Source organism: Entelurus aequoreus, linkage group LG11 (genome assembly GCF_033978785.1).
Source record: "Entelurus aequoreus isolate RoL-2023_Sb linkage group LG11, RoL_Eaeq_v1.1, whole genome shotgun sequence".
Taxonomy (NCBI): Eukaryota; Metazoa; Chordata; class Actinopteri; order Syngnathiformes; family Syngnathidae; genus Entelurus; species Entelurus aequoreus.
Window position 1 is genome coordinate 71,037,975 of NC_084741.1, and position 20,000 is coordinate 71,057,974.

The 20,000-nt window shown below is 36.8% G+C and overlaps 2 protein-coding genes across 4 annotated transcripts in view; one reads left to right on the forward strand and one right to left on the reverse strand.

Moving 5' to 3' along the window:
* The window catches only part of LOC133660440 (apolipoprotein A-I-like), a 37,201-nt gene that overhangs the window by 646 nt on the left and 16,555 nt on the right, over positions 1–20,000 (reverse strand). Inside the window, exons 2-5 of one of the 3 annotated variants that reach the window (XM_062063940.1) lie at positions 11,174–11,307; positions 7,067–7,118; positions 6,824–6,974; positions 1–80 (exon numbers count right to left, since the gene is read on the reverse strand). The exon at positions 1–80 is cut by the window's left edge and continues 646 nt beyond it. In XM_062063940.1, coding sequence (XP_061919924.1) covers positions 1–80; positions 6,824–6,974; positions 7,067–7,118; positions 11,174–11,305 — 415 coding nt within the window. In that variant the 5' untranslated portion in view covers positions 11,306–11,307. Of the gene's footprint in view, positions 81–6,823; positions 6,975–7,066; positions 7,119–7,195; positions 7,286–11,173; positions 11,308–20,000 lie in introns of those variants that run through there. The other 2 variants (XM_062063942.1, XM_062063941.1) reach the window with 2 other exon arrangements.
* The window catches only part of LOC133660441 (apolipoprotein A-IV-like), a 15,332-nt gene continuing 2,437 nt past the window's right edge, over positions 7,106–20,000 (forward strand). Inside the window, exons 1-4 of the mRNA XM_062063943.1 lie at positions 7,106–7,380; positions 17,968–18,088; positions 18,189–18,398; positions 18,468–18,518. Coding sequence (XP_061919927.1) covers positions 18,479–18,518 — 40 coding nt within the window. The 5' untranslated portion in view covers positions 7,106–7,380; positions 17,968–18,088; positions 18,189–18,398; positions 18,468–18,478. The remainder of the gene's footprint in view (positions 7,381–17,967; positions 18,089–18,188; positions 18,399–18,467; positions 18,519–20,000) is intronic.

The following is a 20,000-nucleotide window of genomic DNA, read 5'->3' on the forward strand; positions in this document are numbered from 1 at the left end:
CCTCGGCTGTCGAGGGGAGATTCTCCTTCAAGGTGCTCGCGTATTTGCTGGCGATGTCGGCGCTCTCGGCCAGACGAGCGCTACAAGACGCAACAGTGAGATGCCGTGAGTCCACCAATAGACAACTTTGTCACTGATAAATGGAATATCATTTTGCAGGGAGGGCTGCTACATGCTCTAAATCAGGGATGTCGCAATAGCAATTCTTTGTATCTTTGTAGATCAGGCCTGGGCAATTATTTTGACTTGGGGGGCCACATTTAGAGAAAAAAATGTGTCTGGGGGCCGGAACATTAATACAAAACCTCACAATAATGTCTGACTGAATGCTAAAAACGTCATGACAGACCCGCCTTAAAAAACAATGGAATTTTACATTTTTCTATGAACGATAAAACACTGAATATTGACAAAATATGAATGTCACACCCCCTTTCCATCTACATATTTTACAATCAAGTGAAACGCAACCAAAATGCAACAAACAGTGAAATATGAACGCGAAGGGTACAAAATAAACCCACCTACAATCTGATATATCTGATATTTGCTGAATTCCCCCCCAGGGATCAATAAAGTACTTTCTATTCTATTCTATATATCACTAAGCTTTAGAACTTTGTTGTGAAAATCTCCTTCAGCGTCTGTGGAAACGCTTCCCGCCCACACTGCTTGGTGCCTCGTCTGAGCTGCTGTGACGTAGTTAAACGTAGTAACTAATTAGATGACCATAGTAACTAATTAGATGACCATAGCAACTAATTAGATTACCATAGTAACTGGTATATCATCCATAAGCGCAGATTCAAACTATTTAAATACTTAGTATAGTTGAAGACTTACGGTCATTAGAAAACATGACTGCACATCATAATGGCAGCTACACTTTCCATCTGAAAGATCTAAAAAAATTATTTGGGAATGTCCGACGGGCCAGATTGAAAAGCTCAACGGGCCGCATGTGGACCCCGGGCCTTAGTTTGCCCAGGTCTGTTGTAGATGATGCTACATATGTACAAAATAAACCACATGTTAGTGCACCAGTAGAGGAAAATGAGCAAACTACATAAATACCATGCTGTAATTTGATTTTGATATAATTTTTTTTTAACTTGATAGATTGAAAATGAACACCAATGAGTTGACTGATGAACATTATCACATCATTTATTCAGAAAATATAAATAACGACAAATATAGTACCGTATTTTCCGGACTATAAGTCGCAGTTTTTTTCATAGTTTGGCCGGGGGGTGCGACTTATACTCAGGAGCGACTTATGTGTGAAATTATTAACACATTACCGTAAAATATCAAATAATATTATTTAGCTCATTCACGTAAGAGACTAGACGTATAAGATTTCATGGGATTTAGCGATTAGGAGTGACAGATTGTTTGGTAAACGTATAGCATGTTCTATGTCAGGGGTCACCAACCTTTTTGGAACCAAGAGCTACTTCTTGGGTAGTGATTAATGCGAAGGGCTACCAGTTTGATACACACTTAAATAAATTGCCAGAAATAGCCAATTTGCTCAATTTACCTTTAACTCTATGTTATTATTAATAATTAATGATATTTACACTTAATTGAACTGTTTAAAAGAGGAGAAAACACAAAAAAAATGACAATTACATTTTGAAACATAGTTTATCTTCAATTTCGACTCTTTAAAATTCAAAATTGAACCGAAAAAAAGAAGAGAAAAACTAGCTAATTCGAATCTTTTTGAAAAAATAAAAAAAAGAATTTATGGAACATCATTAGTAATTTTTCCTGATTAAGATTAATTTTAGAATTTTGATGACATGTTTTAAATAGGTTAAAATCCAATCTGCACTTTGTTAGAATATATAACAAATTGGACCAAGCTATATTTCTAACAAAGACAAATCATTATTTCTTCTAGATTTTCCAAAACAAAAATTTTAAAATAAATTCAAAAGACTTTGAAATAAGATTTAAATTTGATTCTACAGATTTTCTAGATTTGCCAGATAATAATTTTTTGGAATTTTAATCATAATAAGTTTGAAGAAATATTTCACAAATATTATTTGTCGAAAAAAACAGAAGCTAAAATGAAGAATTAAATTAAAATGTATTTATTATTCTTTACGGTAAAAAAAAAAAATTTACTTGAACATTGATTTCAATTGTCAGGAAAGAAGAGGAAGGAATTTCAAAGGTAAAAAGGTAAATGTGTTTAAAAATCCGAAAATCATTTTTAAGGTTGTATTTTTTCTCTAAAATTGTCTTTCTGAAAGTTATAAGAAGCAAAGTAAAAATATTAATGAATTTATTTAAACAAGTGAAGACCAAGTCTTTAAAATATTTTCTTGGATTTTCAAATTCTATTTGAGTTTTGTCTCTCTTAGAATTAAAAATGTCGAGCAAAGCGAGACCAGCTTGCTAGTAAATAAATACAATTTAAAAAATAGAGGCAGCTCACTGGTAAGTGCTGCTATTTGAGCTATTTTTAGAACAGGCCAGCGGGCTACTCATCTGGTCCTCACGGGCGACCTGGTGCCCGCGGGCACCGCGTTGGTGACCCCTGTTCTATATGTTATAGTTATTTGAATGACTCTTACCATAATATGTTACGTTAACATACCAGTTGGTTATTTATGCCTCATATAACGTACACTTATTCAGCCTGTTGTTCACTATTCTTTATTTCTTTTAAATTGCCTTTCAAATGTCTATTCTTGGTGTTGGCTTTTATCAAATACATTCCCCCCAAAAATGCGACTTATACTCCAGTGCGACTTATATATGTTTTTTTCCCCTTCTTTATTATGCATTTTCGGCCGGTGCGACTTATACTCCGAAAAATACGGTACATATTTTCTATTGTTTCATTGAAAATAAAACAGCAAAGTCCATTTGGCTGTCATCTGTTTTAATATGAGACACAATTGTGTCAAAGTCATGAATTGTTTTGTTCATGCTTGAAATAAGAAATGATTACTTTAAAAAAGTAGTTTTATACTTGTGAGTGTTGATGACACAGCTTTGCAACACTTGATATTCTAGTTTCAAGCATGTTTTACTCAATATAGGTCATCAAATCTCAGCAACAAGCTGTAATATCTTACTGAGATCATTTGACCAAAACCCTTAAAACAAGTAAAACACTCTAACATAAAATCTGCTTAGTGAGAAGAATTATCTTATCAGACAGAAAATAAGCAAATATCACCCTTATTTGAGATATTTAATCTTACTTAGATTTCAGTTTTTGCAGTATGCTTTACGCACAGATGGTGAAGCCCTACACTGCAAAAAGTCAGTGTTCAAAAACAAGAAAAAATTAAAGCTGCAAGCAGCGTTGGTCGGGTCCGCATTTTGGCAGGTGCTAGTCCTAATTAAATCGCAATTTCCGCCAGTCCTGATGTGTGTAAAAAGTTTGGTGAGTTTTGAAGTATTTTAAGGCGCTCAAATTACAGCTCAAAGAGGCAAAAATGAGTGTTTTTATGAAACTTTTGTTTTGAAGGGGTGATTGCCAACTTCCTGTTGATTTTTGCTGAAGGATGTCAGTGTATGAAATCTAGCTCTAAGTCAGACCTACATAGAGGTTTTTGTTTCATGTCTCTACGATATTCGTACTGGGAGTTAGAGGAAGTTGTGTCTGTGTTTTTTTCCTAGGTGCCGCGGCACAGTGGTTCTTTTCTTTGAAGGCTCGTAAAATAAAACGGTAGCACGTATCGAAACGCGTTCGTCAACTTTTAATCAGAAGGGTTCAATCTCTCTCCTGTAGTAGTTTGAAGCCGAAACGACAAACGCGCTCAGAGTAGATAATGTTTGATGTTTGGTGATCGTTTTTTACAAAAATGTAGTTTTGAAGGGGTGATATCAAACTTCCTGTAGATTTTTGCTGAAGGATGTCAATCTATGAAATGTAGGTCTAGGTGAGACCTACATAGAGGTATTTGTTTCATGTCTGTAAGACGTTCCTACTGGAAGTTACAAGCAGTTTTGTCTGAGTTTTCCTCTGAGGAGCAGTTTTGTCTCTTGTTTTATTCAAAAATTGCGCTAGAGCGCAATTTTGAGTTTTGGGGTTCGGTTTTTTTTTAGATCGCAATTTCCACCAGTCCCGATGTGTGTGAAAAGTTTGGTGAGTTTTGAAGTATTTTAAGGGGGTCAAATTACAGCTCAAAGACGCAAAAATTAGTGTTTTTAGGCATTTTTTGTCTTGAAGGGGAAATTGCCAACTTCCTGTTGGCTTTTGCCCGAGGATGTGTCATTATGAATTGTAGGTCTAAGTGAGACCTACATACAGGTTTTTGTTTCATGTCTCTACGACCTTCCTAGTGGGAGTAACAGGCAGTTTGTTTTTGATTTTTTCCTAGGGGGCGCTAGAGCGCAATTTTGATTTTTGGGGTTTGGTTTTTTTATTAGATGGCAATTTTCGCAGGTCCTGATTGTGTCAAATTTGGTGAGTTTTGAAGCATGTTAAGTGGGTCAAATTGCAGCTCGAAGAGGCGGCCGGTATAATAATAATAATAAAACCTTACAATTTCAATAGTGTCCTTTGTCCCTGTACAAAGGACTCCCTGTGGGAGTCCTTTATACAGGGTACATGCGGACCCTAAAAATAGAATAATGAGAGGTATTTTACATGAACAAGAAAATTCGGCTTGTCAAGACTTTCCAAAAACAAGTCAAAAAATTAGCTAACCTCGATGAACCCAAAAATACCTTAAAATAAGTATATTCTCACTAATAACAAGTGCACTTTTCTTGGTAGAAAAATAAGAGACCTTTTTGCTCAATATGTTGAAAAATATTCTCAAATGAAGTAAATGCTAGTGCTATTATCTTGACATAATGATATGCGCTCGGCATCATGATTTTTTTTTCATGCTTGAAGTAAGAGATTATTACTTTAAAAAAGCAGTTCTATACTTGTGAGTGTTGATGACACAGCTTTGCAACACTTGATATTCTAGTTTCAAGCATGTTTTACTCAATATAGGTCATCAAATCTCAGCAACAAGCTGTAATATCTTACTGAGATCATTTAGAAGCAAAACACTTAAAGGCCTACTGAAAGCCACTACTACCGACCACGCAGTCTGATAGTTTATACATCAATGATGAAATCTTAACATTGCAACACATGCCAATACGGCCGGGTTAACTTATAAAGTGACATTTAAAATTTCCCGGGAAATATATGGCTGAAACGTCGCGGTATGATGACGTATGCGCGTGACGAAGTCAGAGTAACGGAAGTTATGGTACCCCGTAGAATCCTATACAAAAAGCTCTGTTTTCATTTCATAATTCCACAGTATTCTGGACATCTTTTGCAATTTGTTTAATGAACAATGAAGGCTGCAAAGAAGACAGTTGTAGGGGGGATCAGTGTATTAGCAGCGGACTACAGCAACACAACCAGGAGGACTTTGTTGGAGAGCAGACGCGCTAGCCGCGCTAGCCGCGCTAGCCGCGCTAGCCGCCGACCTCACCTTGACTTCCTATCTTGTGTGATGACTGTATTATGATGATAGTATATATGATAGTATATATCTGTATCATGAATCAATTTAAGTGGACCCCGACTTAAACAAGTTGAAAAACTTATTCGGGTGTTACCATTTAGTGGTCAATTGTACGGAATATGTACTTCACTGTGCAACCTACTAATAAAAGTCTCAATCAATCAATCAATCCTACGTCTCCGGGCCGCCAAACGCATCGGGTGAAGTCCTTCGTCCTTCTGCCGATCGCTGGAACGCAGGTGAGCACGGGTGTTGATGAGCAAATGAGGGCTGGCTGGCGTAGGTGGAGAGCTAATGTTTTTAGCATAGCTCTGTGCGGTCCGGTTGCTAAGTTAGCTTCAATGGCGTCGTTAGCACAGCATTGTTAACCTTCGCCAGCCTGGAAAGCATTAACCGTGTATTTACATGTCCACGGTTTAATAGTATTGTTGATTTTCTATCTATCCTTCCAGTCAGGGGTTTATTTCTTTTGTTTCTATATGCAGTTAAAGCACGATGCTATCACGCTAGCTCGTAGCTAAAGCATTTCGCCGATGTATTGTCGTGGAGATAAAAGGCACTGAATGTCCATTTCGCGTTCTCGACTCTCATTTTCAAGAGGATATAGTATCCCAGGTGGTTTAAAATACAAATCCGTGATCCACAATAGAAAAAGGAGAGAGTGTGGAATCCAATGAGCCAGCTTGTACCTAAGTCACGGTCAGAGCGAAAAAAGATACGTCCATCACTGCCTCTCAAGTCCTTCACTGTAACGTTCCTCATCTACGAATCTTTCATCCTCGCTCAAATTAATGGGGTAATCGTCACTTTGTCGGTCCGAATCTCTCTCGCTCCATTGTAAACAACGGGGAATTGTGAGGAATACTAGCTCCTGTGACGTCACGCTACTTCCGCTACAGGCAAGGCTTTTTTTTATCAGCGAGCAAAAGTTGCAAACTTTATCGTCGATTTTCTCTACTAAATCCTTCCAGCAAAAATATGGCAATATCGCGAAATGATCAAGTATGACACATAGAATGGATCTGCTATTCCCGTTTAAATAAATAAAAAATAATTTTAGTAGGCCTTTAAAACAAGTAAAACACTCTAACACAAAATCTGCTTAGTGAGAAGAATTATCTTATCAGACAGAAAATAAGCAAAAATCACCCTTATTTGAGATATTTAATCTTACTTAGATTGCAGTTTTTGCAGTATATACACAGTATGTGTTTTGCTTATAGTCGCAGCCCTGCGTTGAGAATTGGTTGAAAAACATGCAGCTAAACAATTGAACGTGGTTTTTAATCCTACTTTTTTGTCCCCCGACTTACTTGACTTCCTCTCCAAACTGAGACTTCCTCATCATCTGCAGGGTGTCGTCAGCCGTCTGGGTGGCCTTGGCCACGTAGTCCCAGAAGGCGTCGGTCAGAACCTCCAGCTGAGGCTTGGGGGCGTCGGCGTGAAAAAGGTTGGCATTGCAGCCTAAAGAATGAAGATGGTTTGTTGATTATTACCGTTTGTAAAAAAAAACCAACAAAAAAACCAACATCTTTTTCTGGAAGTTTGCGGCTTACCAGAGAAGACGGCCAAAGCCAAAAGCACAAAGACCCTCATGATTGTGTCTTGCTGGGGGAAACAGAAATAGCGGTTAGTTGAAGTTCAGCCTGCACGAAAGCTTCTTTTTTGGTCGGCCAAATCCTCACCTGCTCTTTGTGGATGTGTGTGTGAGTGTTTGTGTGTGTGTGTGTGTGTGTGTGTGCATATATACACCCAGCTTTCATGAGTTGTCCTGCAGGAGGCAAAGTCCAGGAGTCCATGCCAGGTTGTCACAAAAAGGTCACATGACCACTGAGGCTACAATGCACAACACATGTTGGCCATCTTTGTCGTAAGTCCCTCAATGGATAGCTTTTTTTTTTTTTTTTGACTTCATTGTTTTTAATTGTAAACAAACACAGAATATTTATACAAGTAAATAGCGCGCGCCATCCCGAGCCCAGCTTTACGATACCGAGGATAGACATTTACAATAGTGAAGTGCGATACCACTGATTTTCTTTCCTTTCCTGTACCAAGTCAAATTCAGGCTGTTATCGGTGATACCGATAAAAAAAACCCTGAAATGTTTAAACTAATAATTAATAACAATATACTTAGTCACCGTTAACACAAAGTTTTGTCAATGTGTATATATGTGTGTATATCACAATCAGAGATACTTTATTAATCCCTGAGGGAAAATAAACATTTTCAGCACATGGTTTTTTATATATATATATAAAAAAAAAAAAAAAAATGCATATATATATAAATATGCATATGCATATATATATAAATATATATATGCATATATATACAGTACATATATATATAAATATATATATATATATGCATATATATATACATATACATATATATGCATATGCATATATATTTATATATATATGCATATATATATATATATGCATATGCATATATATATAAATATATATATGCATATATATATGCATATGCATATATATATAAATATATATATATGCATATATATATACATGCATATATATATAAATATATAAATATATATATATAAATATATATATATGCATATATATATATACATGCATATATATATGTATATATATATACATATATATATATACATGCATATATACATATACATATATACATATACATATATATATATATATATATATATATATATATATATATATATATATATATATATATATATATATATATATATATATATATATATATATATATAAATAAACACTTCTTTTTTTTTAATGATTAGTTTTTAAAATAAAAAAATATACCCCACCCCCATACTTGACTTTTCAGCATGCGGTCCTTGGTGGAAAAATGTAGACACCCCTGATCTAAAATAATAGAAAGTAAAAATAAAATATACTTAAATTATGAAGAAAGTTTAGTTAGTTTATTAAAAAAATTAAATACTAACTTATGAACTATAATAAAGATGAACATTAATATTTTGGTACAGGCAGAATATTTGACACACTGTTATGCAGGTAAATGTATTATTCATATTGTTATTCTATTCTTAAATGAGGATAAAACAATAGTAAAAATGTCAGAAAAAAGAGCAAAGTAATCGGTATATGATGAAACAAAGCTGAAAAGTTTTAACTAATAAATAATCATAATATACTTAGTCACCTATAATACGTAGCTGACACAATAGGTATTTGTTATTTCTTTTAACATTTAATAAAATAAATAAAAAAAATCAATATGGCCCCTGCTTACTTTGACTTTTCAGTATCCCTCGGTGGAAAAAGTTTGGACACTCCTGAACTAAAGTATCAAAAGTATATATTTTGATTTTAAGATTGATATTAGAGCATTAAGATCTGGTATCTGCGGTATCGATATTTCAGTATTGATCCGCACATCACTAATTTACAAAGCAATTGAGAAAACATACAAATACAATCCGTATTAAATTACTTTAAATACAACACTAAAAAAGGAAAAAATATGGAATATAGGAAAAACTAAAATTAATAGCAGTACAAATAGATTTCAAATAAAATAAACGTAAAAACAACTATTAAATACAAATTAAAAACAAAAAAAACCGAATACAATTACCGTTAAAAATGGCATCAGTTCATAATCATCAGCGTTCAAAGAGAAAACGTGTGCATATTATACTCACATACTCCTTAAAGGGGAACTGCACTTTTTCGGGGAATTTCGCGTATCATTCACAAGACAAGAACACATGTTTTTCTTTTTTTAATCAATTCTAACTTGTAAATAAACACTAGCAAAAGTCAGCTAACAATCGAGTCAATGGGAGTCGCTCTATTCCGCCTATGAAGCGCTCTAAAAACATCCAAAAACACTATTACTAAAAATATATTACTTTCACAGACACTTCGCAAGGTTCGCCATTTCCTTCCGACAACAATAAGAACTACTAATCATGACAGATTTCATGAGAGCCAACAACGATTACTCTGGGACAAAATATGATCGAGAAGCTTATATTTTTGAGCCTGAATATAAGGAGAATGAACAATATGTTTTAGCAGCTGTGTGCCAAACAGATTAAGCTTTAGAGACACGCTAAGCATCACGTAGCGGCATTGCTAAATGCTAAACAAGATTTATATATTACGGACATAATAAAACAACCACTTACTGTACAATGTCTGCTCTCACTGGGATGCGGCCCGATGGAATGCTCATATCTTCACGTTTAGATGAAAAATTATACATAATTCTCATCAAGGCTTAAAAAAAATGTTTGTGTCTTTCTCGCCATCTCCGGATATAAGTTGGATGTCAAACTTGACCAACTTCTCGGTTTATGGCCACAGCCTTCTACTGTCCAGTAATAATATAATCTAGATATAACATTCACCAACTCAGAGGCGAAGTAGCAACAGCTGGTCACTTGCTCAGTATGTCAATATAGCAGCATAAGCTAGTTAGCGCTCTGTGATTATGGAGCTGCTAAAATAGTGTGTCTGCATTAGCGCTTATAATAACAATATCGTTAATATTTGGTTAATATTCAGGTCACAACATGTAATCGAAGGATTGTTGGAGGTTTTTGGATGGTTATTTAGTGGGCGGAATAGTTTACTCCCATTAGCTGCATTGTTAGCCACCTCACACTTGCTGTATTTTACAAGTTAGAATATATATATATATATATATATATATATATATATATATATATATATATATACATATACATACATATATATATACAAATACATATATATATACATACATATATATATACAAATACATATATATATACATACATATATATATACACATACATAAATACATACACATACATATATATGTATGTCCGATAATGGCTTTTTTGCCGATATCCCGATATTGTCCAACTCTTAATTAGCGATTCCGATATCAACCGATTACCGATATATACAGTCGTGGAATTAACACATTATTATGCCTAATTTAGTTGTGATGCCCCGCTGAATGCATGAAACAACGTAACAAGGTTTTCCAAAATAAATCAACTGAAGTTATGGAAAAAAATGCCAACATGGCACTGCCATATTTATTATTGAAGTCACAAAGTGCATTATTTTATTTAACATGCCTCAAAACAGCAGCTTGGAATTTGGGACATGCTCTCCCTGAGAGAGCATGAGGAGGTTGAGGTGGGGGGTAGGGGGTAGCGGGGGGTGTATATTGTAGCGTCCCGGAAGAGTTAGTGTTGCAAGGGGTTCTGGGTGTTTGTGCTGTTGTGTTTATGTTGTGTTACGGTGCGGATGTTCTCCCGGAATGTGTTTGTCATTCTTGTTTGGTGTGGGTTCACAGTGTGGCGCATATTTGTAACAGTGTTAAAGTTGTTTATACGGTCACCAGTGTGACCTGTATGGCTGTTGACCAAGTATGCCTTGCATTCACTTGTGTGTGTGAAAAGATATGTGACTAGGCCGGCACGCAAAGGCAGTGCCTTTAAGGTTTATTGGCGCTCTGTACTTCTCCCTACGTCCGTGTACACAGCAACGTTTAAAAAGTCATACATTTTAGTTTTTTAAACAGATACCGATCATTTTGAAACCGATACTGATAATTTACGATATTACATTTTAAAGCATTTATCGGCCGATATTATCGGACATCTCTAGTTATAGCCTTACCTTCATGATTAGTTCGGTCTTTCGGTCTCCACACCGTTTCTGCTTCAAAGTACTCCCTGCGTGTGTTGCCTCAACCTGCTTCTCCACGCGTAAAAACAGCAACGTCGCGACGTGACGACGGCACATCTTCATGCCTGTAAAAAAAAAAAAAAAAGTATTTTTCAGGGACAGTATATATTTTTAAGTTATTAGTACCGTGGTACTTTCTCAGTACCAATGTATACTACCCTAAATGGGACCCAATATGGAGTCCTGGGGACACCGTTTTGAATAGGCAACATGTTTGACCAGACACCCTCAACCTGAACCTTTTGTGTTCTACCACTCAATTTAGATCCACTATGGACTGGACTCTCACAATATTATGTTAGATCTACTATGGACTGGACTCTCACACTATTATGTTAGATCCACTATGGACTGGACTCTCACAATATTATGTTAGATCCACTATGGACTGGACTCTCACAATATTATGTTAGATCCACTATAGACTGGACTCTCACACTATTATGTTAGATCCACTATGGACTGGACTCTCACACTATTATGTTAGATCCACAATGGACTGGACTCTCACACTATTATGTTAGATCCACTATGGACTGGACTCCCACTATTATGTTAGATCCACTATGGACTGGACTCTCACAATATTATGTTAGATCCACTATGGACTGGACTCTCACAATATTATGTTAGATCCACTATGGACTGGACTCTCACACTATTATGTTAGATCCACTATGGACTGGACTCTCACAATATTATGTTAGATCCACTATGGACTGGAGTCTCACACTATTATGTTAGATCCACTATGGACTGGACTCTCACACTATTATGTTAGATCCACTATGGACTGGACTCTCACAATATTATGTTAGATCCACTATGGACTGGACTCTCACAATATTATGTTAGATCCACTATGGACTGGACTCTCACACTATTATGTTAGATCCACTATGGACTGGACTCTCACAATATTATGCTAGATCCACTATGGACTGGACTCTCACAATATTATGTTAGATCCACTATGGACTGGACTCTCACAATATTATGTTAGATCCACAATGGACTGGACTCTCACACTATTATGTTAGATCCACTATGGACTGGACTCTCTCACTATTATGTTAGATCCACTATGGACTGGACTCTCACACTATTATGTTAGATCCACTATGGACTGGACTCTCACACTATTATGTTAGATCCACTATGGACTGGACTCTCACACTATTATGTTAGATCCACTATGGACTGGACTCTCACAATATTATGTTAGATCCACTATGGACTGGACTCTCACACTATTATGTTAGATCCACTATGGACTGGACTCTCACACTATTATGTTAGATCCACTATGGACTGGACTCTCACAATATTATGTTAGATCTACTATGGACTGGACTCTCACACTATTATGTTAGATCCACTATGGACTGGACTCTCACAATATTATGTTAGATCCACTATGGACTGGACTCTCACACTATTATGTTAGATCCACTATGGACTGGACTCTCACTATTATGTTAGATCTACTATGGACTGGACTCTCACACTATTATGTTAGATCCACTATGGACTGGACTCTCACAATATTATGTTAGATCCACTATGGACTGGACTCTCACAATATTATGTTAGATCCACTATAGACTGGACTCTCACACTATTATGTTAGATCCACTATGGACTGGACTCTCACTATTATGTTAGATACACTATGGACTGGACTCTCACACTATTATGTTAGATCCACTATGGACTGGACTCTCACAATATTATGTTAGATCCACTATGGACTGGACTCCCACTATTATGTTAGATCCACTATGGACTGGACTCCCACTATTATGTTAGATCCACTATGGACTGGACTCTCACAATATTATGCTAGATCCACTATGGACTGGACTCCCACTATTATGTTAGATCCACTATGGACTGGACTCTCACAATATTATGTTAGATCCACTATGGACTGGACTCTCACAATATTATGCTAGATCCACTATGAACTGGACTCCCACTATTATGTTAGATCCACTATGGACTGGACTCTCACAATATTATGTTAGATCCACTATGGACAGGACTCTCACACTATTATGTTAGATCCACTATGGACTGGACTCTCACAATATCATGTTAGATCCACTATGGACAGGACTCTCACACTATTATGTTAGATCCACTATGGACTGGACTCTCACACTATTATGTTAGATCCACTATGGACTGGACTCTCACAATATTATGTTAGATCCACTATGGACTGGACTCCCACTATTATGTTAGATCCACTATGGACTGGACTCTCACACTATTATGTTAGATCCACTATGGACTGGACTCTCACACTATTATGTTAGATCCACTATGGACTGGAATCTCACTATTATGTTAGATCCACTATGGACTGGACTCTCACAATATTATGCTAGATCCACTCGACGTCCATTGCACCGGTCGCCCAGGGGTTGGGGGACCCACATCTGTGGTCCCCTCCAAAGTTTCTCATTGTCCCATTGGGTTGAGTTTTTCCTTGCCCTGATGTGGGATCTGAGCCGAGGACGTCGTTGTGGCTAGTGCAGACCGTGTAGTATTTTATACGTAAGTAGTAAAACCTTAAAGTCACATCTTAAATGCACAATTATAATATAAGATATATTGATACAATGTAATGCTTCACATATTTCCAGTTGTTTCGTTACAGCACGTCCGAAAAGGAGTAGGAAGAAGCTGAGCTTATTTAATCCTACCCCTTTTCATACCATTTACTTGTTCTCTGTAACAGAACAGTGAATAAATAATACATAAATAATATACCATAGTAAGTAAACACATATTAAATACATCATCTTTATAAAAAAAACAAACAAACAAACAAAAAAAAGGGTTCAAGATGTTCACCATAATCATTGTTCTGTGTACTTTGTGAACACTTGTAGTTTGAACAGTCTCTTAACTGAATCATATTGGTACTTTGTTTGATTTCTTTGGTTAATCTATTTAGGATGCCCCGTGTTGCACTCATATTGTTTTGGTTCTGGTCCAATAATTAACTATAATTTATTTTCTACATGTTCATAGTATGCCAGTTAACTAGTTCCTATAAGTCAGGGGTCAGCAACCTTTTTGGAACCAAGAGCTACTTCTTGGGTAGTGATTAATGCGAAGGGCTACCAGTTTGATACACACTTAAATAAATTGCCAGAAATAGCCAATTTGCTTAATTTACCTTTAACTCTATGTTATTATTAATAATTAATGATATTTACACTTAATTGAACGGTTTAAAAGAGGAGAAAACACGAAAAAAATGACAATTACATTTTGAAGCATAGTTTATCTTCATTTTCGACTCTTTAAAATTCAAAATTCAACCGAAAAAAGAAGAGAAAAACTAGCTAATTCGAATCTTTTTGAACAAATTAAAAAAATAATTTATGGAACATCATTAGTAATTTTTCCTGATTAAGATTAATTTTAGAATTTTGATGACATGTTTTAAATAGGTTAAAATCCAATCTACACTTTGTTAGAATATATAACAAATTGGACCAAGCTATATTTCTAACAAAGACAAATCATTATTTCTTCTAGATTTTCCAGAACAAAAATTTTAAAAATAAATTCAAAAGACTTTGAAATAAGATTCAAATTTTATTCTACAGATTTTCTAGATTTGCCAGAATATTTTTTTTGAATTTTAATCATAATAAGTTTGAAGAAATATTTCACAAATATTCTTCGTCAAAAAAACAGAAGCTAAAATGAAGAATTAAATTAAAATGTATTTATTATTCTTTACAATAATAAAAAAATGTTTTACTTGAACATCGATTTAAATTGTCAGGAAAGAAGAGGAAGGAATTTCAAAGGTAAAAAGGTATATGTGTTTAAAAATCCTAAAATCATTTTTAAGGTTGTATTTTTTCTTTAAAATTGTCTTTCTGAAAGTTATAAGAAGCAAAGTAAAAAAATTAATGAATTTATTTAAACAAGTGAAGACCAAGTCTTTAAAATATTTTCTTGGATTTTCAAATTCTATTTGAGTTTTGTCTCTCTTAGAATTAAAAATGTCGGGCAAAGCGAGACCAGCTTGCTAGTAAATAAATACAATTTAAAAAATAGAGGCAGCTCACTGGTAAGTGCTGCTATTTGAGCTATTTTTAGAACAGGCCGGCGGGCTACTCATCTGGTCCTTACGGGCTACCTGGTGCCCGCGGGCACCACGTTGGTGACCCCTGCTCTACGTGTTGTACTTGTTTTCTGCTTCTGTAAATCTCTGTGTTATAAATGTTCTATATAATGTATGTATATATATTAGAGATGTCCGATAATATCGGCCGATAAATGCTTTAAAATGTAATATCGGAAATTATCGGTATGGGTTCGGAAATTATCGATATCGGTTTCAAAAAGTAACATTTATGACTTTTTAAAATGCCGCTGTGTACACGGACGTAGGGAGAAGTACAGAGCGCCAATAAACCTTAAAGGCACTGCCTTTGCGTACCGGTCCAATCACGTAATACCTACGGCTTTTCACACACACACAAGTGAATGCCATGCATATTTGGTCAACAGCCATACAGGTCACACTGAGGGTGCCCGTATAAACAACTTTAACACTGTTACAAATATGCGCCACACTGTGAACCCACACCAAACAAGAATGACAAACACATTTCGGGAGAACATCCGCACCGTAACACAACATAAACACAACAGATCAAATACCCAGAACCCCTTGCAGCACTAACTCTTCCGGGACGCTACAATATACACCCCCCGCTACTCCCCCCCGCCCCCCACCTCAATCCCACCCACCTCAACCTCCTCATGCTCTCTCAGCATGTCCCAAATTCCAAGCTGCTGTTTTGAGGCATGTTAAAAAAAAGAATGCACTTTGTGACTTCAATAATAAATATGGCAGTGCCATGTTGGCATTTTTTTTTTCCATAACTTGAGTTGATTTATTTTGGAAAACCTTGTTACATTGTTTAATGCATCCAGCGGGGCATCACAACTAAATTAGGCGTAATAATGTGTTAATTCCACGACTGTATATATCGGTATCGGTTGGTATCGGAATGGTAATTAAGAGTTGGACAGTATCAGAATATCGGATATCGGCAAAAAAGCCATTATCGGACATCTCTAATCTAGATCATAAGGAAATGTTTTGAATGTAGATTAAATGTTACGCTTGGGTGGCATGGTAATGCTAGGATCGTTTCCCCAAAATGCAGACGGAACTCCGGGTGATTTATTTTCCATAAATATTTCAAGAATAAAAAAATGCAGGAAAGCGTGCCGATAGCACGGGAGGCTAAAGCAAAGGTAATCATCAAAAGTAAATGTTGCACGAAGCAAACAAAACAGCCACACCGAGTGTGGCGAAAGGCAGGAATAAATAGCTCTCTGATTAGGGTCCGGGAGCAGGTGAGCGTCCCCGAATGCTAATCAGAGGCAGGTGAAAATAATCAGCACCCATGGCAACCAAGAAACACAAACCCAGGGGGTGCTGAAACAGAACTAAGGGAGTCTTACACTAAAACAAAACATGATCCGGGCAATGGATCATCACATTAAAACCATCAAGGTACTTGTATATATACATTTTTTTCCATAACTTGAGTTGATTTATTTTGGAAAACCTTGTTACATTGTTTAATGCATCAAATCAAATCAACTTTATTTATAAAGCGCATTTAAAATTTACCACAGGGGTAGCCAAAGTGCTGTACAATGGGCAGGTTAAAAGATAATACGAGAACCGAGCAAACACAACACAACACAAACAGAACACGATAAAAAATAAATAAAATAAATAAAACATAAAAAGAGGTTCACAGCAGGTGTATTACGGGGCGCCATTGCAGGATGGATATCACTCAGTGTTAAAAGCCATGGAATAAAAGTATGTTTTTAAGAGAGATTTAAAAACAGGAAAAGAGGAGGCTTGTCTAACACTCAGAGGTAGGTCGTTCCAGAGCTTGGGAGCAGCAGCGGCGAAAGCTCTGTCACCTCTGAGCTTCAGCCTTGTGTCCGGGACCGTCAGTAGCCGCTGATCGGCTGATCTTAGGGATCGGGTGGGGCAGTAAGGCTGAAGGAGGTCGGAGAGATATGTTGGCGCGAGGTTGTTTAGACATTTAAAAACAAATAAAAGGAGTTTAAAGTTGATTCGGTAACGCACAGGGAGCCAGTGAAGGGACGCTAATATAGGGGTGATGTGCTCACGTCTGCGGTGCATCCATCGGGGCATCACAACAAAACTGTATATAACCGGTATCGGTTGATATCGGAATCGGTAATTAAGAGTTGGACAATATCGGAATATCGGACATCGGCAAAAAAGCCATTATCGGACATCTCTAATATATATATATGAATAAAATGTACTTACTTTACTTACTAACCATTTTTCACTACGAGGAGGAAAGTCATATTTCAAGTCCTTTCAATAGTTATATTTTCCCCTCTTATTGTCCAAAAGCAAAGAAAAAGCAGTGAGGAAATGTGGGCAGACACTGAATGGTGTCCAGATAACGCAAGATAACAGCTCTATGTTGAGAACGCTGGACTTTAAACAAGCGTATTCTTGATTCAATCGTTATAGTAAAACAAAATAATAATAAAGAGACCACATATGAAACACACCAAATTAAACTAACGGGTGTCCAAAGAGTGGCCATTTATGTGGTAAATGACAACTCCTGGTGATCAGACACTAGGATGAATCAACATTGTTGTCTGGTTGGAAATAGGGAACAAAGTGTGTAGATGTCACCATTGTTCCTCCTTGAGAGGCTGACGGAGGCACAATCTGATGACCTTTGGCCCCACTGACTCACTGGGACCGTCATCGGAACTTTGACCCAGAAGAATGTAAGAATTTCTTGCTAGGTTAGCGGTGTGCAACACTGGACTTTTATAGATATGATAATCAGAGGCAAGTCAACCGAATCAAACGTTATGTAAACCGCAGAGCGATGAGAAGGAACATCCAATCTGCCGCGGTGATGCCGCGTGTGCCTGAACGGGGTCGCCACACGACATCGATGAAGATAGCGGAGTTACAGCGAGGCAGCAAGCACCTGGACTTTGGGATCATTAGCGAGCGCTTTGCTATAAAAGCCGCAGGAGAACCTCAGCTGGGCAGAAGCACTGCAGAGTTCACTCTCAGAGAATCTCACAGGTAAGAAAGACGCGGAACTTCTTCTCTGCCTGCCGAACGCTAACCTGATGGTCTTCTTTTGTTACTTAGATCCAACAACCATGAAGGTCCTTGCCGTCTTAGTTCTGGCCGTTTTCACTGGTGAGTCCATTTTAATCCACTATTATTATTATATTGCATTGTGTGTGCGGTCTTGATGCTGGAATTAAGACAGTTTAAAAGTTGTTTTAGTAAACACAGTCTGGAGTGTCTGTAGCGTTAATGCTACTGAGCGGTTTATCCACGTTCATTCTTTGGTAGGATAAAAGGTTTTTGTTACATTTACAACTTTGTTGTCCTTTTCCCTTGTGGAAGCTGGTCCATCTTTTTAAAGTCGGGAACCCACGAAAGCCAAAGAAAAAGGCAAACAGGCGCAACTTGTTGAACTGGGGCCGTACTTATCAAGCTTCTTAGAGTGCCATTTTACACTTAAGTCCTGAGAATTTGCGAAATTTAGTCCTACTCTCAAACTTAAGAATAAAAGCTTTTTATCAACGTTCTTAAGTCTAAGAATCACTCCTACTCTCCACGATATTTAAGAGACCTTCAGAGGTGTCCTAAGTGGTTAGGAGTTGCCAGCAGGGGATGGCACTGAGGCGAGAGAGACGTGCGCGAACGTTCAGGGAACGGAACAATGTTGTTGTTTTTTTGATGACGAGCAGCTGATCAAACGGTATCGTTTAGACAGAGCGGATATTATTTTTGTCACAGATTTAATACTTTTCGATTCCTTGTTGATTTCTGCATGTGTCTGCAGTGGGCTAGTATACATAGAGCCACCCACACCAGTTTCAAATTAGTTGCCTAATTAATGAATTGGAAAGAAAATGTTATGACAGTAGCGTATGTGTGTGGCCGTGAGGTGAGTGACGTCAGTGAGTGTGTGGGCGAGAGAAGAGAGGGAGCGGTAGCGTGAGTGCCGGCGGGGACTAGTTTGTTTTGTATTATTTTGTAGTTTATTGTCAAAATATACACTCCCATTGTCCACTTAAATATTTCCAAGATATTTCTTTATTCTTAAACAACGGATTCCCTTCCGTGATTGGTCATTTCTATGGACACAGAAATGACGTCACCTAAAATTGCGTTTACGGCACATAGTAATGTCGTAATTCAGCTCTGAGTGTGACACTTAAGATTCAGTCCTACACTTTGCTGAAAGTGTGAGTAAGACGCTTGTAACTAACTTTTAAGTGCAGCTTTCAGCGAAGAATGTATTTACTCTTAAGTCAACTCTTAGCAGACTTCTTAGGAGTCATTCTAAGAAGCTTGATAAGTACGGCCCCTGATCTTTAGAATAATGGTTTGGAATCCACTGTCCAAAGATCCCTTGAGTAGGAGAAAAGTGGCAGAGTTCTGAAGGATATTGTGGCAATTGCAACTTGTACTTCTAAGGTTTGGATGAATCTTAAGAGGGTCTGCAGTCGATCTATAAGAAGAGAGAAATTCAACTAAATTGTTTTGGGGGGGGGGGCACATTTTCAGAAAGCTAAAGGCCGGAGCTTGAAGGGACCATTGATTGATTGATTGAAACTTTTATTAGTAGGTTGCACAGTGAAGTACATATTCCGTACAATTGACCAC